General features: G+C 43.3%; 1 protein-coding gene across 1 annotated transcript in view; it reads left to right on the forward strand.

Annotated features, from left to right (window-relative positions):
• Eml6 (EMAP like 6) overlaps nt 1-20,473 on the forward strand; it is a 240,144-nt gene that overhangs the window by 88,061 nt on the left and 131,610 nt on the right. Inside the window, exons 3-6 of the mRNA XM_050123862.1 lie at nt 1,184-1,343; nt 8,181-8,279; nt 12,416-12,484; nt 19,176-19,361. Of these exons, the coding sequence (XP_049979819.1) occupies nt 1,184-1,343; nt 8,181-8,279; nt 12,416-12,484; nt 19,176-19,361 (514 nt within the window). The remainder of the gene's footprint in view (nt 1-1,183; nt 1,344-8,180; nt 8,280-12,415; nt 12,485-19,175; nt 19,362-20,473) is intronic.

Below are 20,473 nucleotides of genomic sequence, written 5' to 3' on the forward strand. Positions count from 1 at the left end.
GTACCAAGCCAGCTGAGGAAGCAAAAGGGGAAAGACTTACTTTGATTTGCAGTTTCAAAGATTTCAGTCCAAGCTTTCTAGGCCCCATCAGTCTGGGCTTGTGGTGAGGGAGGTTATGCTGTGGAGTACAGGCACACATTTTGTGGTGACCGGGAAGGAGAGGGGAAAGACCGGAGAGGGGACATGTCAAACTCACTTTAAGTCAGATTTACTTATTTTGTGTATTGAGAATCTGTGTGTACCCGCCCCTCAGGGCTTGGGTGGAGAGCCCCTGTGGAGGAATGTCTTCCTCAAGCCCTCCTCCACACAAGCCCCTGGGACCTGCCTGACTCTACCTGTTGGTGCTGGCTGAACAGGGGCGAATTTTCAAGACTGGTAAAGTGCAATGTTTGGTTCTGTCGTTTTTTTAGATTCCCAACACCTGTCTTTGGGAAGGTACACATCTTTACACATTGCATTGAGCACACTGACTTTTCCATCCCATCTCTCTTGACTTCTTCTCCTGCCTGCTGCAGATTCCTTGAAGTGGGACTTAGTATTTGATGAAATTTTATTTTACTAGCACTACAGAGGAAAAGTGTTTCACAAACCACAGGCTTAACAATCTGCAGTTCCCTTGATGTCCCCAAGGCTTATGCAACAAAGAAGATCTCATTTCAAATGCATACTCCATGACAACAGACGCTGACAGTATCGACCTAGTGGCCTTTCTATGCTTTGGAGTCCTAATGAGGGCTGTCTTGTGGATCTGCAAGCCTGCCAATTAATGGAAAAGTAAACTTTCTGTTAGCAGCATTTTTAAATTAAAGTCAAAATCTAGGTTGAATACTTAATAATATTTTTAAAACCAGTAAGTAAATATTACTTAACCAAATGATAGGGCTATATGAAATATGTTGTTAGAGATTTATGAGCATGATTGATGTTGATTTTCAAGGTAACTAAGTAGGTAAAATTGAATAAAATTTCCATCATGTTTTACTACTCTTATCTTTGCCAAAACTGAGCATTTTAATTTATAATAATCAGGCAGCTGATTCCTTTGGGAATCGACAGACTCTTCCTTCTGAAATCATCTGGTTTAATGATTTAGGATAAGAAACAAACTGGGGTTAAAGACAATCAGTATATACGAACTTTTGTTCAGTTAGAAAATATGAAAAGAGGCCTTTTTCTTTTTCAGCCTTGCCTTACACCCAGATAAAACTCTGATTGCAACCGGCCAAGTTGGGAAGGAGCCATATATATGCATATGGGATTCTTACAGTGTCCAGACAGTGTCCATTCTGAAAGATGTCCATACACACGGCGTTGCGTGCCTGGCTTTTGACTCGGATGGACAGGTGCGTATCTTTCTTAATTTATGTTTTCTTTAATGAGTCCTTAAATTGACCTGAAATTATAATACTAATGGCTACCACTCTTGCAGCTTCCCCTTGGAAGCATCCCAGAATTCCTCACTGGCTGGCCAGTTCCAAGCTAGTGGTGATGGTACAGCCCTCTCGGGCAGACTCCAGCCTTGGTTTCCTTTTCCCACTCCACTCTCTGATTAGTAAGCTCCATAAAGGAACTCATGAGGCCAGGTCCACAAGGGGTCAGCAGCCCGGTTTTGTCCATCATTAGCATCCTGTCTGGGCTGAGGGGCTGCACCAAGCTCTTTGCACAGAGCACAAACCCTGCAAGAACATTGTGCCTTTGCTTTAAGGCCCCCGCATCACCTCCTGATGACCATTCAGAAGATTCTTTTTGGTTCTGCCTTGAGGTCACTTCTTATTCCCCCTTCTTTCCCTCGGCTCCCTTCTAGTTGAAGCAGTCAGCAGTTCCTCCGTGTTTATGTTTTTCTTTACAATAACTCCAACACGAGTCCCACCCCTCCTCCATTTTCAGGCCCAGCCCTTTAAATCCTAAGTCAGAGCCATGTATAATGTAATTTCAACACTGTCTTAAGTAGTATTTTCATAATTCTTATTCCTTTACTGTTTTGTCTGTATGTATGTATGTGTATCACATCCTTGTCTGGAGTTCAGGAGAGGTCATCAGTTCCCCTGGAACTAGAGTTACTGATGGTTGTGAACCAGTTCATGGGTGCTGGGACACAGACCTAGGTCCTCTGCAAGAGCAACGCATGCTCTAAGTCCTGAGCAGGTCTCCAGCCTCCTCTCTACAATTTCTCAGTAATTCATCTCAGCAGCTGGAAATGTCAAAGTACCTCAGAGCCAACAAAGTTTAAAGTAGCATTGCACCAAGTCCAAATAGTGTAGGTAAGCATCCCCTGTTAGCCAGCTTTCCTAGCCTCACTCTCCAGGGTAGTCAGGATAGATAGGGTGGCAAGATTCGTCAGGCTGTGTCGGGCTCCACTCTTCATCTGAAGTCTGCTGCGTGCTTGTTTGCCCCTTTGGAGACTTGTTCTTTGAAGACATCACAAAGGTATGAGACCAGTACCCGTAAGCTATTGCTCTTCCTTGGGCATACAACACTTGACAGGAAAAGGCTACTGTACCTTTAAAAGTGGATGGAAACACAAAGGGTCTACTCCTGGCACCAGCTGCATTTCCCTTTTTACTGAAGTGGCAGCTTTCCTCTCTGGCCTTGTCCCTACATGGTGTCCCTCCTGCTATCTCTTTCAGCCTTTGTGTTTCAATTAATTTATTCAGTGTTTGGCTAAACCAGTGTTAGTTTAGTAAGTTAGTGTCATGCAAACGGGAGTGAAATCACTGGTAGACATTCAGCCAAACTAAGAGTGGAAGAAATTCCCTAGGTGAGGATGAGCTCACTGATTGGAATCTTTTTAAGGCGATCAACATTGTGGTGTCCTCCCCTCTTGTGAGAGAGCACTGGTCTGCTCGCTTTTCGAACTGATCAGAATGGCTAAATTAAATTAGCTGGAATGCACACGCTGTGTAGTCATAGATGTAGGCTGTGTGACTCATGCAGTTCTCTCACGTCATCTCCATTTGAGCAAACATCTAGACCAAATTTTGTTTTGAAATATCACAAAAATGCTATGCACCAGAGGGAAACCCAGCTTTAACTGTGAGGTCTTTGTCCATTTTATCCCGTTTCATTTCATTCATCTCTTTCCTTCTGGAGTCCTGGCTACTTCCACAGGTGGGGAGCTGGGTAGACTGTGTGAATTGCCGTGATGGATTTCACAGCCCCGGGCAGAGTTCCCTGAAATCCAATAATACTGAGAAAATGACAAATCCCTCATTGCCTCACCATTTACAAAGGCAACAGACATTCTCCTTTAGGTAGCCGTGGGGGCTTGTTACTCTAAACGAACACAATAGATTTCTTTTAACTTTTTTTTTTTAACTCAGGAAAAAATGTGTGTCTCTGCTAGTGTTTGTTAACTGATTTTTTTTCTATTAAAAATAAACTGAATAAAATTTACCCATTCTAATTTGCTTATGTTGATAAAAGTATTTTTAGTTTGTTAAGTTATGTTTTATCATTTCTTTTTAAATTAACTTAGTTTCATATCACGTGCATTGGTGTTTTGCCTGCATGTACATCTGTGTGAGGGTGTCAGACCCCTTGGACACTGTCTGGCGTTTTAGACAGTTAGTAGCAGCTGGGAATTGAACCTGGATTGTCTGGAAGAGCATCTAGTGCTTTTAACCACCGAGCCATCTTTCCGGCCCTGCCTTATAGTTTCTATTGCTACAACTCTCAATGAAAAATTATAGCAAAGATCTTTATTAAGGAATCATTCTAAGACCCCCAACTATTCTTTTTATGTAAAACATTCCTAATGGAAACCACTTTTAGTGACGACACCTGAATGAGCCCTGTTATAGCAACACTTGTCCATATAGGCATGTGAGGCCCTCTGTCCTTCCATACACCAGCTATGAGTATAGGCTTAGGCATACTCATTCTTCCCAAAGTGGTGAATGTTGCTGGTTTGGCAGGATCTAGAACCAGCCAGGAGATGAGTCTTGGGTCATGCTGGTGAGGGGTTATCTGGACCAGGCTGGCTGAAATGGGAAGACCTGCTCTAACTCTGGGCAGCACCTTCCATAGACTGTGGTCTCGGACCCAATACAAAGGAGAGGTGAGCCAGTCCCCCTCTGCCCAAGGACGGTCTCCCTGGCACAGCAAGCAAGCACAGCCTTCCTGCTCGAAGCTGCTTGTGTCGAGTGGTTCGTCAAGGTGGAGAGACGAGTCACTAAGACGGAACACTGGTCCTGAGGAGTGAGGTGATTGCTGTGACGAACCTGACCAAGTGGTTGTGGGGTCTTTGGAACTGGGTTTGGGGAGGAATATGGAAGAAGAGTTTGGAACGTGGTACTAGAGAAGCCACTGGGTATTGTTAGCGGAGCCTACAATGTCCTTGTGTTGGAGCTTGGAACACAGCTGCTAAGAGAGGCATTGACAGTGGGGCCTCGGCTCAAGGGGCTGCACACAGGAACAAGGGTTCTTTTTGTTTGTTTGTTTTTAATTTTGTTTTTAGGTCTTTCAAGACAGAGTTTCTCTGTGTAGCCCTGGCTGTCCTGGAACCCGTTTTGTAGACCAGGCTGGCCTCAACTCAGAGATCTGCCTGCCTCTGCCTCCTGAGTGCTGGGATAAAGGTGTCTGCCACCATTGCCAGAACAAGAATTCCATTGGGACCCGGATTCTAGGCCATTTGTATGATGCTCTCATAATGGATCTGGATGCACCCACCTGTGCCCTGCAGGGAGCCAAATCCTGGAGTCATGAGCATCTGTCTGAGGGAGCAGACTTCAGGACAGCAGAGCATCGGGCTGTGGTATGATTATTGCTTTCCACCCTTTTCCAGATCAGTGGGAAAGAGGGACAAATGGAATAGAGAGAATAAAAAACATGCATCTTGATGAGAAAAAGACCTTAAGCAAGTTTAAAGTTGCTGCCAAGATGTGTGCTGAAAAGGAGGCTGAAACTATTAGCGTTGGGGCAACGAGAATGTGCCCCCGCTAGCCCTGAGGGCGAGACTCCACCCATGAAAGGCTCCAACTGGGCAAAAGCAAATTCACCTGAAACAGTAGAGCCTGCACCTTTAAGGCATCTGAGGGCTTTCCTGTTCTTGGAAGCAGATGCTGGGAGAGAGTTGTTCAAGAGTCAGAATAGAGAGGCCGCTACAACTGTGGTCCAAAGAAGCCAACGCCCATCTCCAGTCGGCACAGAATTTAGCAGTGTCGTGTGCAGAGTACTGTTTTGTCAAGCATGAAAAATGGAAGTTTGAGCTAGTCATTAAGTCTTTGAGAAAAACACGAAGTTCAGGATCACGCCATGCATTTCCGCAAGGAGGCCCAGAAAAGGCCACTGTATGAAGCTGAGGCATCAGTTGCCATGGAAACCGCAGGCTATTGGCGCTATCACAACCATGGGACATCTATTGAAGACAACTTCAGGCCCACAAGAGTGAATACATGTCCTCAGGCAATGGAGCTGGAGGGTGGAGCTGCCCATGACTCTTAGAACTCAATTCCAGCACAAGCCCGGATGTCAGGCATGGAGCTTCCGTATCTGCTCTTTTCTCTGCTGGGTGTTAGTCTCCTGTGGCTCACTCTTTCCCTGATATGTTCTATGGAGTGGGAGTGTTCACACAGTGCCTTTGCAGGTGAGAAGCAAGAAAACATTGTACAGGAGTTCCCTGTTGAAAGATCACTGGACTCTGCCAAAGCCAGCCTTTGCACCTTCCAGCACTGTGGGCACTGTGAAAGACTGTGGTGGGGACTTCAGATGTGGAGCTGAATCCATCGTGTATAGGCCATGAGCCTGCGGGGAGAAGAAGATTATGGCTTAAAAGTGGTTGGTTTGAATGTCACTTGATGAGTGGTAGGATAGCAATGGTGAATGTTGTCAACTAGACGTGATCTTGAGCCTCTGGGTGTGCCTGGGAGAAACTGGATCAGGTTAACTGAGCTGGAGCAACTCTCCTAACAGTGGGTAGCTGGGGCCCTGGACTGAATAGAGAGCCGAGAATGAGCATTTAGGCTTTCTGCTTCCTGACTTTGGATGCACTGTGACCTGCTGCCTTCCTACCACTACCTTCCCCGCCATGATGGGCCATGTCCTGGGCGACTGTGAGCAGAAACAAGCCCTCCCTGAAGTTGCTTGAATCAGTTATTTCATCACAGCGGCAAGACAAGTAGTGAATGCACTGTGGACGTGCGAGCTTCTATGTTACCATATCCGTATCATTTGACTTCTGATATTCCACTTGTAATTTGTACTCATCTCACAAGTGAGAAAACTAAGATTTATGGAGGCTATTGCACCCATACATTAACACATCTCTAGCATCCCATCAGAAGCTTCTATTTGCAGTAGATGGTGACAAACAGAGATCCACGACCAGGCAAGGCACAGAAAATAAGAGACTGAAGACTTCTCGGTCCTAAGCGGAACACATTAAATACACCTCAGGCTTAAGCATCACTGTGGAAGAGGGGACAGAGGGATCAGAAGGGTCAGACATGGTGTCTTCTGGACACAGCAGGGCAGCTACACACATGAACTCACAGCGGTTGTGACAGCAGGCACCGGACCTGGCAAGCCTCAGTCAGGCAGAAAGCCTAATGTGGGGAGGGGAACTGGACATGAGAGTCTACTGCTTTCTCTATGGTGGGCGGCTGTTAGCCACTGGGAAAGAAAGAATCAGGTTCGTTTTAAGAGTGTAGCACCTGGTAAGTCAACCATGCTCCAGTGGGTGACCACATATCCAAGAATATTTGGGTAGCACAAATTAGGCTTGATTGGTGGGGGAAAAAAATCAAAGGACATAAATTTGGGTGGATGGGGAAGGGGAACATAGATATAATCAAAATACATGTACAAAATTCTCAAAGAACTAATAAAAATTATTTTAAGTTTCCTAGGTCTTCTATCTGGTTAATTAGGAAAGAAAAGAAGCCGAGTTTACTAACGCTGAGCCAAGACCTCTAACCTGTGGTTCTGTGTCCTCCAGGAACTCTTGTCTGGGTGTCACAAATGCCTTCATGTGATTCTTTTCATTTTGCTTATAATTAAAGGTTGAGTTTGACTTTGAGGACAAGAAGCTGATGTGAAGTCAAAGGATTTAGAGGCGTGAAGTAGCATATATCATGTTCCTTTTATTAAGGTTATATTCCTTTAGTCACTTGAAATGTTAGTGAATTTTTTAAAAATTAAGAACAAAATCAGCTCATTTACTGAATTTTTTCTATACATATGTCTTAGTTAGGGTTTCTATTGCTGTGAAGAGACACCATGACCACAGCAACTCTTATAAAGGAAAACATTGATTGGGGCCGGCTTACAGTTCAGAGGATTAGTCCATTATTGTCATGGCAGACAGACATGGTGCTGGAGAAGGAGCTGAGAGCCCTACATCTTGAGCCACAGGCAACAGGAAGTGAACTGAACTAGGCCTCGCTTGAGCATAGGAGACCTCAAAGCCCCCCACAGTGGCACACGTCCTCCAACGAGGCCCCACCTACTTCAACAAGACCACCTTCCTAATAGTGCCACTCCCTATGAGCTTATGGGGCCATTACATTCAAACTACTACAGTGTCTTTGTCAGACTCTTCATCTTGTGCCATGTGATAAAATTTGAGTATTCAAGTATTTGACTCATCTGTATAATCTCAGCTTTCAGAAGGCTAAGGCAGGAAGACCATCATGAATTTGAGGCCAGCCTGGTCTGCAGAGTGAGCTCTAAGTCAGCCTGAGCTAGAGTGAGATCCTGTGCCAATTTATTTATTTATTTTTTTAAAGATGGGATTTCACACTGTAGTCTTTCATAGTCTGCAACTCACTAAGTATCCCAGGCTGGCTGTGGAATTGTACATCTCCTGCCTCAGCCTACTGGGGGGCAGAGCTGACAGGTGTGAGCCATCATTCCAATCCTCTACAGTAAAAGTTTCACTATTATTAATTCCTGCCTTCGAGCTGTGTTCCTACGACTTCAGCTGACTTGTCAGCAACTTTACAGTCTGCATGTTTGGAATGCAACAGTGAAAACCAAATGAGTCTGACCTTATGGGTCTAAAACATCTGTGTGATCCGACTACAGTGATGACTTCATCTTGGGATTAGCATGGGTTGTGGTTCAATGTCTAGTCCGTCATGGAGTATCAGTAACTATTTGTTGAAAGTGGGTGTGAATAATAGGAAATCTTCCCACTCTTTCAAGTATTAAATTATTCTTTCTTCATTTTTTTTTAAATCAAGCGGTTAGCCTCCGTGGGATTGGATGCAAAAAACACAGTCTGCATTTGGGACTGGAGAAAGGGGAAACTTCTCGCCTCAGCCACTGGCCATTCTGACCGGGTAAGAGCTTTGTGGTTATCAAACAATGCAGATTCAGAACTATAAAGTCATTGTCATTTTATGTCTTTAAAAGTAAATCTGCCACGTATAGATTTTTCTCCTACATGTTCAACGTCTAAGCATGATTTACCTGTGATCAGTGGCTAACCGTTGTTACTGCTTTTCATAAGCAAAGCAGGTTTTCAGTGCTGGCATATGGCTTCTTAGAAACTCAAAGTAGAAAAAAATTAGATTTATTCATTGACTCATGGAAATGGTTGTTAGAAAACGTTCACAAAAAAATTATTATAAGAGTTTGTAAAAAATTAAAAATTAAAATAGTTTTTCCTGCTGTTCTTCTGAAGAGGCAAACTGCTCCATGTCTCTCTCTGTCTCTCTCTATCTCTTTCTCTGTCTCTCTCTCTGTCCCTTTCTCTCTCTTTTTCTCTTACTCTTTTCCTTCTCCTTCCTTCCCCTTTCTCTCAATAAATTCCTCACTTAAAAAAAAGAGTTTGTATTTTATTTGTGATTTCTTAGTGCTGAGTGTTAGCTATGGTCTGCTTATCACAGTAAATTTAGCATGATCAGAGATGGTAATTCCATGTAGGCGCAGATGGCAAGGTAAGGGATGAGGAGGTATAACCTGTAACTGATCAGACACTAATTTCTCTGTGGTCTTACACAACTGAAAGACCGGATTTCTTTATTGCCTCTTTTTGTTGTTGTTGTTGTTTCTTAACCTTCTTTCTGTATTTTTCTATAATTGTCCGTATATAATGCGGCCCTAATTAAGCATCAAAGTCATTATCTTGCTTAGTATGACTTCTGAAAAAATGTTTCTAGTGGTACATTTGTAAGCTAAAGGAACCCCAACGTAGTTGCAAACTCCCTTCCAGTGTCAAGTCTTCCAAAGACCCAAGAGTGACTCAGTAGAACTCACATCAAGTGTTAGAAAAGGACTTACTGGTTCCTAACTGTAACTGCATATGTAACCCTACCAGGCGGCCTCTCAGCCTAGTGCCATTAGGGCTCTCGCTCAGGAATTTGCAATCTATTGAAGCTGGCTTTCTATGCATGTGTTAGTCATTTTTCTCTGTTGCTGTGACAAGAAAATAAAAGGAAGGATTTCTTTTGCCTCACAGCTTCAGCGACGTTGGTCCATGCTTGCTCAGGGCAGCCTCCTGGGCCCTGTAGCAAGTTGGATTAGACCAGTGAACACAAGGGCGGATTTGAGATGCAGTATACAAAACTGTGATGCCACATTTGGCTCTGTTGAGAGGGCAGTATTTCAGCCAAGTTATTCTGCGATTAACTACTTCTGTTTCTGGTCTAACCTGAATTAATATGTTGTATGTCAGGCTTGTTGACCTGATACCTTGGGGGGAAATAGAAGATTAAAGTTGAAAATATTCTTTATTGGTGGTATTTGTTTAGAAATAAATAATATCTCCCTGGCTTATGTGTAAAGTGTTTTGTCAGGTTGTGGGTTTCTATTAGATTAAATTTGGCTGCCTCTATACCTTGAGTTTCTGAATATAGAATGAGTTATGCTTTGGAGGGTAAACAAACCAAAAGCTTAATTTTCGAGCATCCTTTTGTAACCAATCACCAATCTCAGCCAGAGATCCATTCCTAAGCAAGGCACACGTCAAGCTCCAGCACTAAGCAGCGTTTAAACCTCAGACCCTTGCTGGCCTGTATGTCCTGCCCATGCACACAGCAGAGAGCCTCTGCTCCTGAGGGCTGCCTGCTTGGCAAAAGCATTCCCTGCCCAGTTAAACGCTGTTCAGTTTCGTTTGTCTAGCTTTCTCTTCCAGCACGACCGGCTGTCGCATGGCGTGCTCGTCTGATCTTAGTGACTGCCCCTTCGCTCTGCCGTGTTTGATAGTTAGGAGCAGACTGTTAGTTTAGTGAGAATTTGTTACTGGAGACCTAACCATAAAGCCTTGCTCCAGGTCCAAACACTTGCCAAATTAAAATTAAATGAGAATGTCTATGTGTGTGCATAGAGAGAGAGAGAGAGAGAGAGAGAGAGAGAGAGAGAGAGAGAGAGAGAAGTGTATGTGTATATGTAAAAAGGAATTTATTTACAGTTTTGACCAAAACAGTAGGGGGAAATTCTCAGTATACCCTGCCTTTCACTGTGGCACTGTTCTAGCTATGGAGAACTCAGACTGGAAGCCTGGAGTTCTGCATATCACTGGGCTGGGAGATAAGTCTTTGCCTATATCAGGGACCAGGGCTGTGGGTGGCTGTCTTCACTCCAACATGATATTTCTGTAGGGAGCTGGAGGTGAAAAAAGATGATTTTCAAAACCTATCTTAACTCTTAGGACTCAGTTACAATGTAAATCTAGAATGTTCTGACAGAATGTATTATTCACCCAGGCCCTTTAATGCGTTGGTACCAGCAGGAATCATTAGTTGCTTTTGGTTAACTTCAAGAGATTATTTTAGTGGCTAAAATACTTACTAACATGTGTTTACTGGTACTTTAATCTTCCAAATTATTTCACCCACATTATCTTAGTTAACTTTACAATAAAACTAAGGCCTTTGCTGCCAATTTTAGAGAAGACGAGGTAAAGGCTAGAGATACTGAAACCTGGCTGGACTCAGATGCTGAAATGGCCGTGTGGACCGAATCCTTGCTCTTCAGGCCTGTCTCTGGAGTCTGTTATCTCTTCTTCCTAAGTGACAGGAAGCAGACAGCCTGCATTCTTTCTCTGGTCAAGCTGACAATTGGTCCTGCTTTCCTTCCTTCCTCCCTCCCCTCCCCTCTTCCCTCCCCTTCCCTTCCTTCCTCTCCTTCCCCTCCTTTCTTTCTTTCTTTCTTTCTTTCTTTCTTTCTTTCTTTCTTTCTTTCTTTCTTTTTTCATTGTGTGTGTGTGTTTATTCTGATGCTTTATGTGAGTGGTATCCCCCACACATACATAATGTTTTTATTAATTATTTGGGAATATTGTACAATGCACTCACTTCCTGTTCCTTTCTGTTGGCACCTTATAGACTGTGACCCATAGGCCACCTGCATCCGAACATCCCGGAATCTGTGTTTAAATGCCAGTAACTGCACTCCTATGCCCACAGCGTGTATGTGCCTTGAATGTGCATATCTTCAAAAGTCATGATAGGTAGTCTGTAACATGAGGGGCTGCTTGTTGGGGTTTCTGTCCCACCCGATACCCCATAGCCAGCAAGCCCCAAAGAAAATCACACAGAGATCTCCATAAGTTATAAAACCGATTGGCCCATTAGCGCAGGCTTCTTGTTAACTCTTGTAGCTTATATTAACCCATTGTTTTTATCTATGTTAGCCACATGGCTCAGTACCTCTCTCAGCCAGGTAGATTATACCTTGCTTCTCGGTTGTCTGGGCAGGACTGGGAGCAATGGGCTTTCTCCTTCCTAGCTTTCTCCTGTTCTCATGGCCCCCACCTCTACTTCCTGTCTGGTTGACCCACCTATACTTCCTGCCTGGCCAATCAGCGTTTATTTAAAACATGATTGACAGAATACAGACAATTCTCCCACACCAATAGTAGCTTTCAAGATTGGCAGGCAGTATTTTCTGTCTTCTAAATGGAACTAGAACTCCATGCAAACTGTCTCATAAAGAATGAAAAATAGCTGGCTAGCTGGTATGTTTTCAGTTTTTGGAGAACTGAAAATGGAAGAGTTCTTAGAAGCACATTGAATGGTTTAAGGGGCTGGGATAATTTAGTACCGGGAAAACGACTCCTTTCTCACCTTCCGTTATGACTGGGCACTTGCCCATGCTGCATCATAGCTAGCGATCAAACGCTTTCTTAAGTGAGATGTACTGTTTGTAATTCTTCTCGTCTTTATGGAAAAGCTATCTTTAAAGTATTTTGTCAGCATTGTGAAGAGTTCCAGAAAATCTGATTTAAAAGATTTCCCTAATTGTCAAAAGTTATTTTCACAAATGGAAAAAGCTAATCTGCGACACAGTTGCACTCAGTGACTAAGGTTGACAGCTCGTCTGTTTGGGCTGAAGGTGGGTAGCCATGAGGACAGAGCACCAGCTCTGCTTCTCAGAGCCAGGACCTCTGTCTGCATCCTGCACAGGCACATTAACACGGGTTAGAGTCTTGGTGATTGCACTGATCTCTGAAGAATGTTCTATTTCTCGACAGATTTTTGATATTTCCTGGGATCCATATCAGCCAAATAGAATGGTCACCTGCGGAGTAAAACATATAAAGGTACAGTAGCCTTTTTATTCGTGTCTTTAAGTTGGGTATCTTGCATGAAAAAAATTTTATGTGTTGATTAAGGTAATTCTTTTGTTTGTATTTCATGTGCATTGGTGTTTTGCCTGTTTCTGTGTGAGGATGTTAGATCCCCTGGAAGAGACAGTTGTGAGCTGCCATGTGTATGCTGGGAATTGAACCTGAGAACGCTGGAAGAGCAGGCAGTGTTCTTGGCTGGTGAGCCATCTCTCCAGCTCCCCCCCCCTCTCTTTTGAGGCAGCATTTTTTCTGTGTACTCCTGGCTGTCCTGGAGCTCACTCTGTAGACCAGGCTGGCTTTGATCCGGCCTGCCTCTGCCTCCTGAGTGTGAGGATTAAAGGCATGAGCCACCATGTCCAGCCATACGGGTGTTTTAAAACGTGGAATCTTAGAAGTATTCTGCAACTTCAGGTTAGTAGTGAACCAAGCTTCCTGTCCAGCCGCCTGCTGGGTGCTTCACTTGCCTCCCACTGTTTTGTGACTCCGAAGCACACTGCTGTCCAAATGGACAAATAAGACAACGAAAATAACTGATCACTAGGATTAAATGAACTAATTAAAAAACTATTAAAAACTAATAATGAGGAATAATAGGCACTATTTAATAAGGCAATTAGAAGCTATAATTAAAATGCTGTACTTTAAAAAAATTAAAACAGTGAAATGGACAATTTTAAGGCAATTTTGAATATAGTAGTGTCTCTAACCCCCGGGTACTAAAAATATTTGAATGAAGAATTTCATATTACCTCATACTATACACAGAGTAAATTCCAACCAAACTGAAGTGTGAACTATTTAAGATGACTATACAGTAACCAGAGGAGCATAGTGTTTTCCTGGGCGTTGTAAAAGAATTGACTGCTTCCAAGTCAGGAAGGCACAGACAGCCCAGAGAACGGCTGGAGCAAGCGTAGTTTGGCGAGGAGGAGCTTCTGAGAGGTCATGTGGGAATGCTGATGGACTGGGGCAGCTGCAGTCTCCTCTCCACACAGACACAAACACCATCTAGCTCCGATTTTATAGAGTTACAATTTGTGCAGAGCCCACCAGGGGGCAGAACAAACCAGACCAAAGGAACAGCTACCTATCTGGGTAGATTCCATCTTTGTCCTTACTACAAAATTTCAAGGTATCAGCAAAACACTGTCTGGTGGTTGGAAAGCTGTCTTTGGATTGCTGCAGTGTGGCCCACAGCCTCGGTGTACAGAACACCTAAATGGTCACCTCTATAAAATAGTATTGCCTTATAGGGCTCGTCTCACTACAAAAAATACCTAGGTAAATGTATAACTGTTCTCTGTGCAAAGGTTCTCTTCTATATGCAAGTGAAGAAAGAGACTATAATGATAACATTGGCAGGCAGAGATTTATAAATAAATACATTCCGTATTTCCTTTCTCCTGGGGAAACCCACACACTAGCAAGTATAAAGGACAAACATAGTAGATATTAGTGTATTCTTGAAATATAAAGACGTCTGAAGAAAATAGCCAACAAAATATAACCAACAAAAATAGGACCAGTCTTGGCCAATAGATGCATGAAAATGCTAACTCTTAGAGAATACAAACTTAAAAATAATTATTCCAAGTTAAAATCATGGTGACACAGATTCAGTGAGGGGCCCCTCCTAAGCCTGACTGTGAAGACATCAGTTTAGTCTTTCTGACCAGACCTCTGGCAGTATTTGTTGATAGCTCTAAAGATGTTGCCCCCCCTGGTCCAGTAGTTCATAACTTGGAGTTCCTCCCATGTGAATTGTCAGGAATGTGAACCAAGAACCGACTCAGTGCTGAGTAACTTTCTAATGGCAAAGCCAGGGTGAAGAAAACCTGAGACTGCCCAGTTAACCCCGGTGGTTTAAATATACCATGCTACATTGTTATGATGCTGTGTATGATTGCGAGTCATGGTTTAAATGGTTATTTACCAATACTGGGAAATATCCAATGTATTTGCCATGGGGAAATTTAGTCTCCTTCTGGCTCCTGCAGAGGTATGGATTTCACTATGTCATTCCCGTATGTCAGTATGCTTTGCTCTAAGTCTTTCCTTCCACAGAGCCTTCCCCACCCATGCCTCCTGCCAGCTCTACTGGTTCTCTTCCTCCCCAAACTCCCGTTCGTGTTTTCAGGTCATTTTACCTGCCTCCCTAACCTTTTCCTCCTCTTGTGACCCCCTTTCTAGTTTCATGACCCATCAGTACACATATTCAAAAATAAAAGTTTAAATCTAGGTTCCACATATGAGAGAAAATATGGGCTTTGTCTTTCCAAGTTTGGAATGCACCTCCCGCCCGCCCCAGCCCTTACGTTGAAAGAGCTGTCTGTGACCCTGCCCCACAGACAGATATTAAAAAGGCCTCCTCAGAGCTTGGGAGCCTCTCTTCGCGGTATCTCCGGTTTAAACGATTCCTGGACTGAGGCATGCGGCAGCCTGGAGCCTTGCTGGGGTCCTCAGACCCAGAGGCTTTGCTGCCTCCTCGCTCACGCCTGCATGATGGATCAAGCCAGTCACCAGCCTGTCACCAACTCTGCATTCCTTAAATACATTTTTGTTTAGGAAATACCATCACCAAATGTTGAATTGTCTCTGGGTAGAGTTAGTGGATGATTTCAAACTTTTCCCTTTTATACTGTATCTGTGAGTTATTCTGAGAGAGCAGGTACTGCTTGCTCCCTCCCCCCCCCTTTTTTGTATATGTACATGTTCTAGTTGGGGGAGCATAATCTCCTCAAGGCTAACTCCATCCCTCTTGCCCCCAAACTATGTACTTCCAGAATTCTTCAAGAGTTACACTGAATGCTGTATGGAACCAATAAGGCCACAATAACGTTCCCTTCCTTCTCCATTTTCTAAAATAGCCAAAATGCTGGAGGACGTAAGATTCAAACACAGATCCCTATTGAAAGTTGCCTCTTCCATGGTCAATCTTAGAGCTTAGCTTTTCTCCCAAACCTATGTTTACTGGATTCATTAGGATGAGCTGCCCAATGAAAGTGTTCCCCAGAATCCTCTCTGTTTTCTTTCATGCTGCCTTAACTTTTAATCAGCTCCACGAAGAGACAGATGAAGCCCTGGCACTGTGTTGGAAACACTAAGAGCTCCTTACCCTGCACACTAGTCGAGTGGGCATAGATGCTGTCTCCTAAGACAAATGCACATGTGTACGGAAGCAGAAGAACCTACACATATCTGCAGCCATCCCCTTATTAGTTCTGCTTAGACATAAATCTACAACAAATCAAATCAGTTTTTTAAAGATTTTTTAATTGGATTATTTGTTTTTGTTTTTCAATACGTATTTGTTTATTATGCATACAGTGTTCTGTCTGCATGTATCCCTGACCGCCAGAAGAGAGCACTAGATGGTTGTGAGCCACCATGTGGTTGCAGGAAATTGATCTCAGGACCTCTGGAAGAGCAGCCAGTGCTCTTAACCTTTGAGCCACCTCTCCAGCCCCAAGGATTGTTTGTTTTTTGGTGGTTATTTTCTTGAGTTCTTGTCCAGTTGTCATCAGAGAGGCTTTACCTAGCAACCGATGGGAACAGTTGCATTAGGCGGACATTGTAGAATCCTGTAGAAGAGGAGGATGGGTTAATGGAAGTCAGAGAGGACACCACAAGAAAACCCACGGAATCAACTAACCTGGTCTCATTGGGGTTCACAGAGACTGAACCGCCAACCAGAGAACTTGGATGGGACTAGGCCCTCTGCTCATATGTCTTACAGTTGTGTAGCTTGGTCTTGTAGGACTCCTAACAGTGGGGGCAGGGGCTGTCTCTGACTCTGTTAAATGCTTTTGGGACCCTTTCCTCCTACTAGGTTGTCCAATTCAACCTTAGTAGGAGAGGAGGTGCCTAGTTTTACTGCAACTTGATATGCCATGGCTGATTGACTCATATGGTAGGCTGGCCCTTTTCTGGAGAGAAAGGAAGAAGACTAGATGGGTAGGGAAGAGGGGTAGTTGGGGATAGAGAAGGGAGAGAGGGGAAACCGTGATCGGGCTGGGGAAAAAATTAATTAATTAAAAATTTTAAAAAGTTGAGAGTAAAAGGCTACATGTCAAGAAAACCTCTGGTGCAAAGTTTCTGTAGCCAGCGTAAAATCATGCCTGTTTTTTTGTAAGTTTCATGGTTCATCATGTTGGAGAATATGGTCATTGGAAATGAATGTTCATAAACAAAGAAGTTGGGCAGTGTCTGCTTCATGGGTTACACATCTAATAAGCCTACAGATTGTGGGTAATGTTGAGCTTTCTGGGGTCTCTCATCATAGGATGCAAGGACCTGGGGCCAGATAAACTCCAGAGTACCCGCCTGTACTAACAAGGTTTGTACTACAATCTGTGAGAGGAAACCGGAGAATGAACAGTGTCTTCTCATTTAGTGGTGCTGCTGTTTGCTAGATGAAATAGTTCTCAAGAAAAGAAAATATATTAAGTATTCTCTTTTTTCCCAGAAATATCTCTTACTTTTCCTGGCATTTATATATGCCTTTTAAGAGAGTCATTTGACGGCTTGAAATGTTTTATGTAGGTGTTAAAACCCTCTGGTTTGTCAGAACAGCCTTTGTTCAGCCAGTCTCAGGATAATGATCTATATCTTTGGTGGTTGCCGTGTAGAAATATTTAGCTCATGCCAGAGATCCATGTCTCACGTCAAGAGACAAAAGAGTTTCTCTCCATTCTGTCTTCACACACGAGAAAGCACAATGAGAAGGGGAATGTCTGCCTGGGTGTCACCACAGATCCAACTTCTTTGGCATTCGATGATCATCTGTGTCCAAGTGCACATTTAAGATATTAGTGTATCCCAAATCTTGTACCTAATTAGGTTTTTTTTTTCAAATTTCTTCATTCCTTTTGTACTTATTTCAATACCTTTTTGCAAAAATATTGCCCAAAGAAATGTTGTGTTTTGCTCATCTGAGCATTCCAAATAGTTGGACACATGCTCTCATCTTTGCCATGGTGTGTCTTCCCGAGTTCCTTCCCACCACCACCGTGCCAGTACAATCAGCCCAGGACTGTGCCGGCCAGTCCCTTGCTGCTGCACTCTGGAGGACCACCATCTCCTCCCCTGCAGGCACAGACACCACATCTTAGAGCAAACACTGCTTTTTCTTTCATACGTTCCTAGCCCTCACAGCTAACCTTGCTCTCCTGAGGGAGATGCAATTTCTTGCCTACCATGAATCCTATTCTTGCTCATGCCATGTTTTGTAACCTGATTCCCGTAGCTTCACATTGGTCCTGCCTCGTGAGCAGAATCTAAATCCTTGCTTGTGTTTCACATGCCCCCTTTCTCAGTGTGGAGCTCTCTGTTTCCGCGGTTCCTCGTGTAGAAACTTTATAGGAATCTGTGTCTTCAGCAAAGTACTTCTGCCTGCTTTCCCTCCCTCCCATATGGAAACAGTAACAGAATCTGTCTTAACCTATGCTCACGCCATTTGTGAGGTTAAACAACAGATGTGGAAAGCATCTGGAGACCGTGAGGGCTGTGTAACGGCACCAAAGTTAGTCCAGTTCATACATGAGAAACAGCACCAAGGGAAAGTACTGGCTTTCTGTTTAACCATGGGCATGTCCCTTCTGTTATCTACAAATGGTTCAAGCATTGTGTTTGCCATCTTCCACATGATCTCTGCAGGTAAAATGGAGACGTCTGGGTGATATTCGACTTTATGAAAATACCATTTGTATTTAGAAGCATTTGTGAACAATGCTATGGTAAAAAATTGTAACACTTTGCTTAGAAAGCAATTATTTTTATTGGCACCGTGCTTTAACCAAATTCACCAACCAGTCTAGAATGCAACTTTTAAAACAGACATATACATATTAAAATGACTAGTTGAATGTTGGGCGGTGGTTATAAGCACCTTGAATCCCAGCACTCAGGAAGCAGAGGCAATCAGATCTCTGTGAGGTCCAAGTCAGCCTAGTCTACAGAATGAGTTCCAGGACAGCAGGGGCGACACAGAGAAACCCTGTTTCAAAACAAACAAACAGACAAGCAAAAGGTTAGATGATACATTGTTATGGTATTGTGAAGTTATTCCTAATCTCAGTTTTACTTTATGTAATGTGCTAACATGTGTGTGCATGTATGTGCATGCACACACACACGCACACACACATATATGAGATATATATATATATACATATATATTCAGGCTCTTGTTATATAGCTCTGGCTAGCCTGGAAGTTGCTATGTAGCATGGACTAGTCTCCAGTGTGCAATGGTCCTCCTACCTCTGCCTCCCAAGTGTGAGATTGCAGGCATGTGCTGCCACACTTGGCTTCCTTCCTACACTTATCTATATTTCTGAACCTTTCTACAATAAATCTATACTCATCTGATAAAAGAGTAAAGCAAGTGTGACCCCTCCAATTCCATTCTGTGAACGCTGAAGTCATCTTCTATAATGTCATTAAACATTAAAGTTTTGAAATTTCAGAGCTTTTAAACTTTAAAATTTTTCATTAATTGTTTTTTCTCACCTCTGTATGCAGAAATGTTTCGTGGTTGCCCACTATCGCCAAGACACAATTTATGTATGCTTAGTTCAGATAAAGTGTATCTTGAGAAATTCCTGAGAATATCAATGATGAATGTTGTACTCTATTTTGGGATGTATTTTTTATTACTTCATAGTTTTGGACACTGTGTGGAAATGCCCTGACTGCAAAAAGAGGGATATTTGGCAAAACAGGAGATCTTCAGACTATCCTTTGCCTTGCCTGTGCCAAAGACGACATCACATACTCTGGTGCTTTAAACGGGGACATCTACGTCTGGAAAGGGCTCACCCTGGTCCGAACCATTCAAGGGGCACACAGTGTGAGTATTGCCGGATAGGTCTTTGAGGTGGCGTGTTAAATACATTAGGGCCACGCTTCTCCATGTTTCTGCCCTCTGCTTTACAGTCAGAAGATGTCACCAAACAGTTGCAAGCACTCAGGAAGATTTCTCAAGTTGCTTTTGCTACCTGAAAGAAAAACTTACTAAATCAGTCTTCCCCTTAACTATTGATTGACTGATTAGCCCTATTCTTCAGTAGTAGTTTGATATAAGACTAGAGCCTATCGTCCCTTCTTAAATTACAGCCTAGGATATTGTTAGCGTCACAGCCTGCTTCCCTGGGTTCAGGCTGATTCTCACCGTTGCCTCCACTTTATGGCGGGTAGCTGGACCAAATGGGATGTGGATGGATGCTGGGTTTGCACTAGGTGGTGAGGAAAGTGTCCTCCATCTGCCAAAGTGCTGGAGCATCGACTCGGTTAGTGTTGTATTGCTCAGAAAAGTAGGTGCCACTAACGACCTTTCTCTCCGTGCTCTGTGAAAACAAGGGCAGACTTTGCTTCTTAGCTCTTTGCTGCCTTTTGACACAGAGGAAGATGACGACTACAGACGACATGGTGACAATGGAGACGAGGGAAATCAGAGGAAAGGCCCTAGCAACCAAGAGTCACTGTGTACTCCGCGAGGGTTGCATGCAATGTCAAGTTGTGTGTTTTTGTTTAAGATAATAAGTATAAGGACTAGAGACCTGGCTCGGTGGTTATGAACACTTTCTGCTCTCGCTGCAGTCCCTAGCACACAAAAGGTACAATAGAAGTAGGATAAAAATGCTTTACGTTAATATCTTCAAGTTTATTCCCCAGTACTTTATTTTTTAGTGCTGGGAATTGAACCCAGAGCCTTACACACGAGGCAAGTCCTCTGTCATCAATCTTCTTCCCTAGACCTCTTTACTCTTAGCATAAAGAAAACTTCAGACAGCTCAGTGAAACAGTTTGGATACTTTCAAGGTTTCTTTCCATTATTCTTTTTTTCTTGGCTTCATTGCCAAACTACTCTTAAAACAATTAGGAGGTCAGAATTTGTTTTCATTCATTGAATGAGCTGCCTCGGTCATCAGTTTCTCTGTAGGCGTATTAACCCGGAATCAG

Source organism: Alexandromys fortis, unplaced genomic scaffold (genome assembly GCF_014885135.2).
Source record: "Alexandromys fortis isolate MF-2015 unplaced genomic scaffold, M_Fortis_MF-2015_v1.1 scaffold_210, whole genome shotgun sequence".
Taxonomy (NCBI): Eukaryota; Metazoa; Chordata; class Mammalia; order Rodentia; family Cricetidae; genus Alexandromys; species Alexandromys fortis.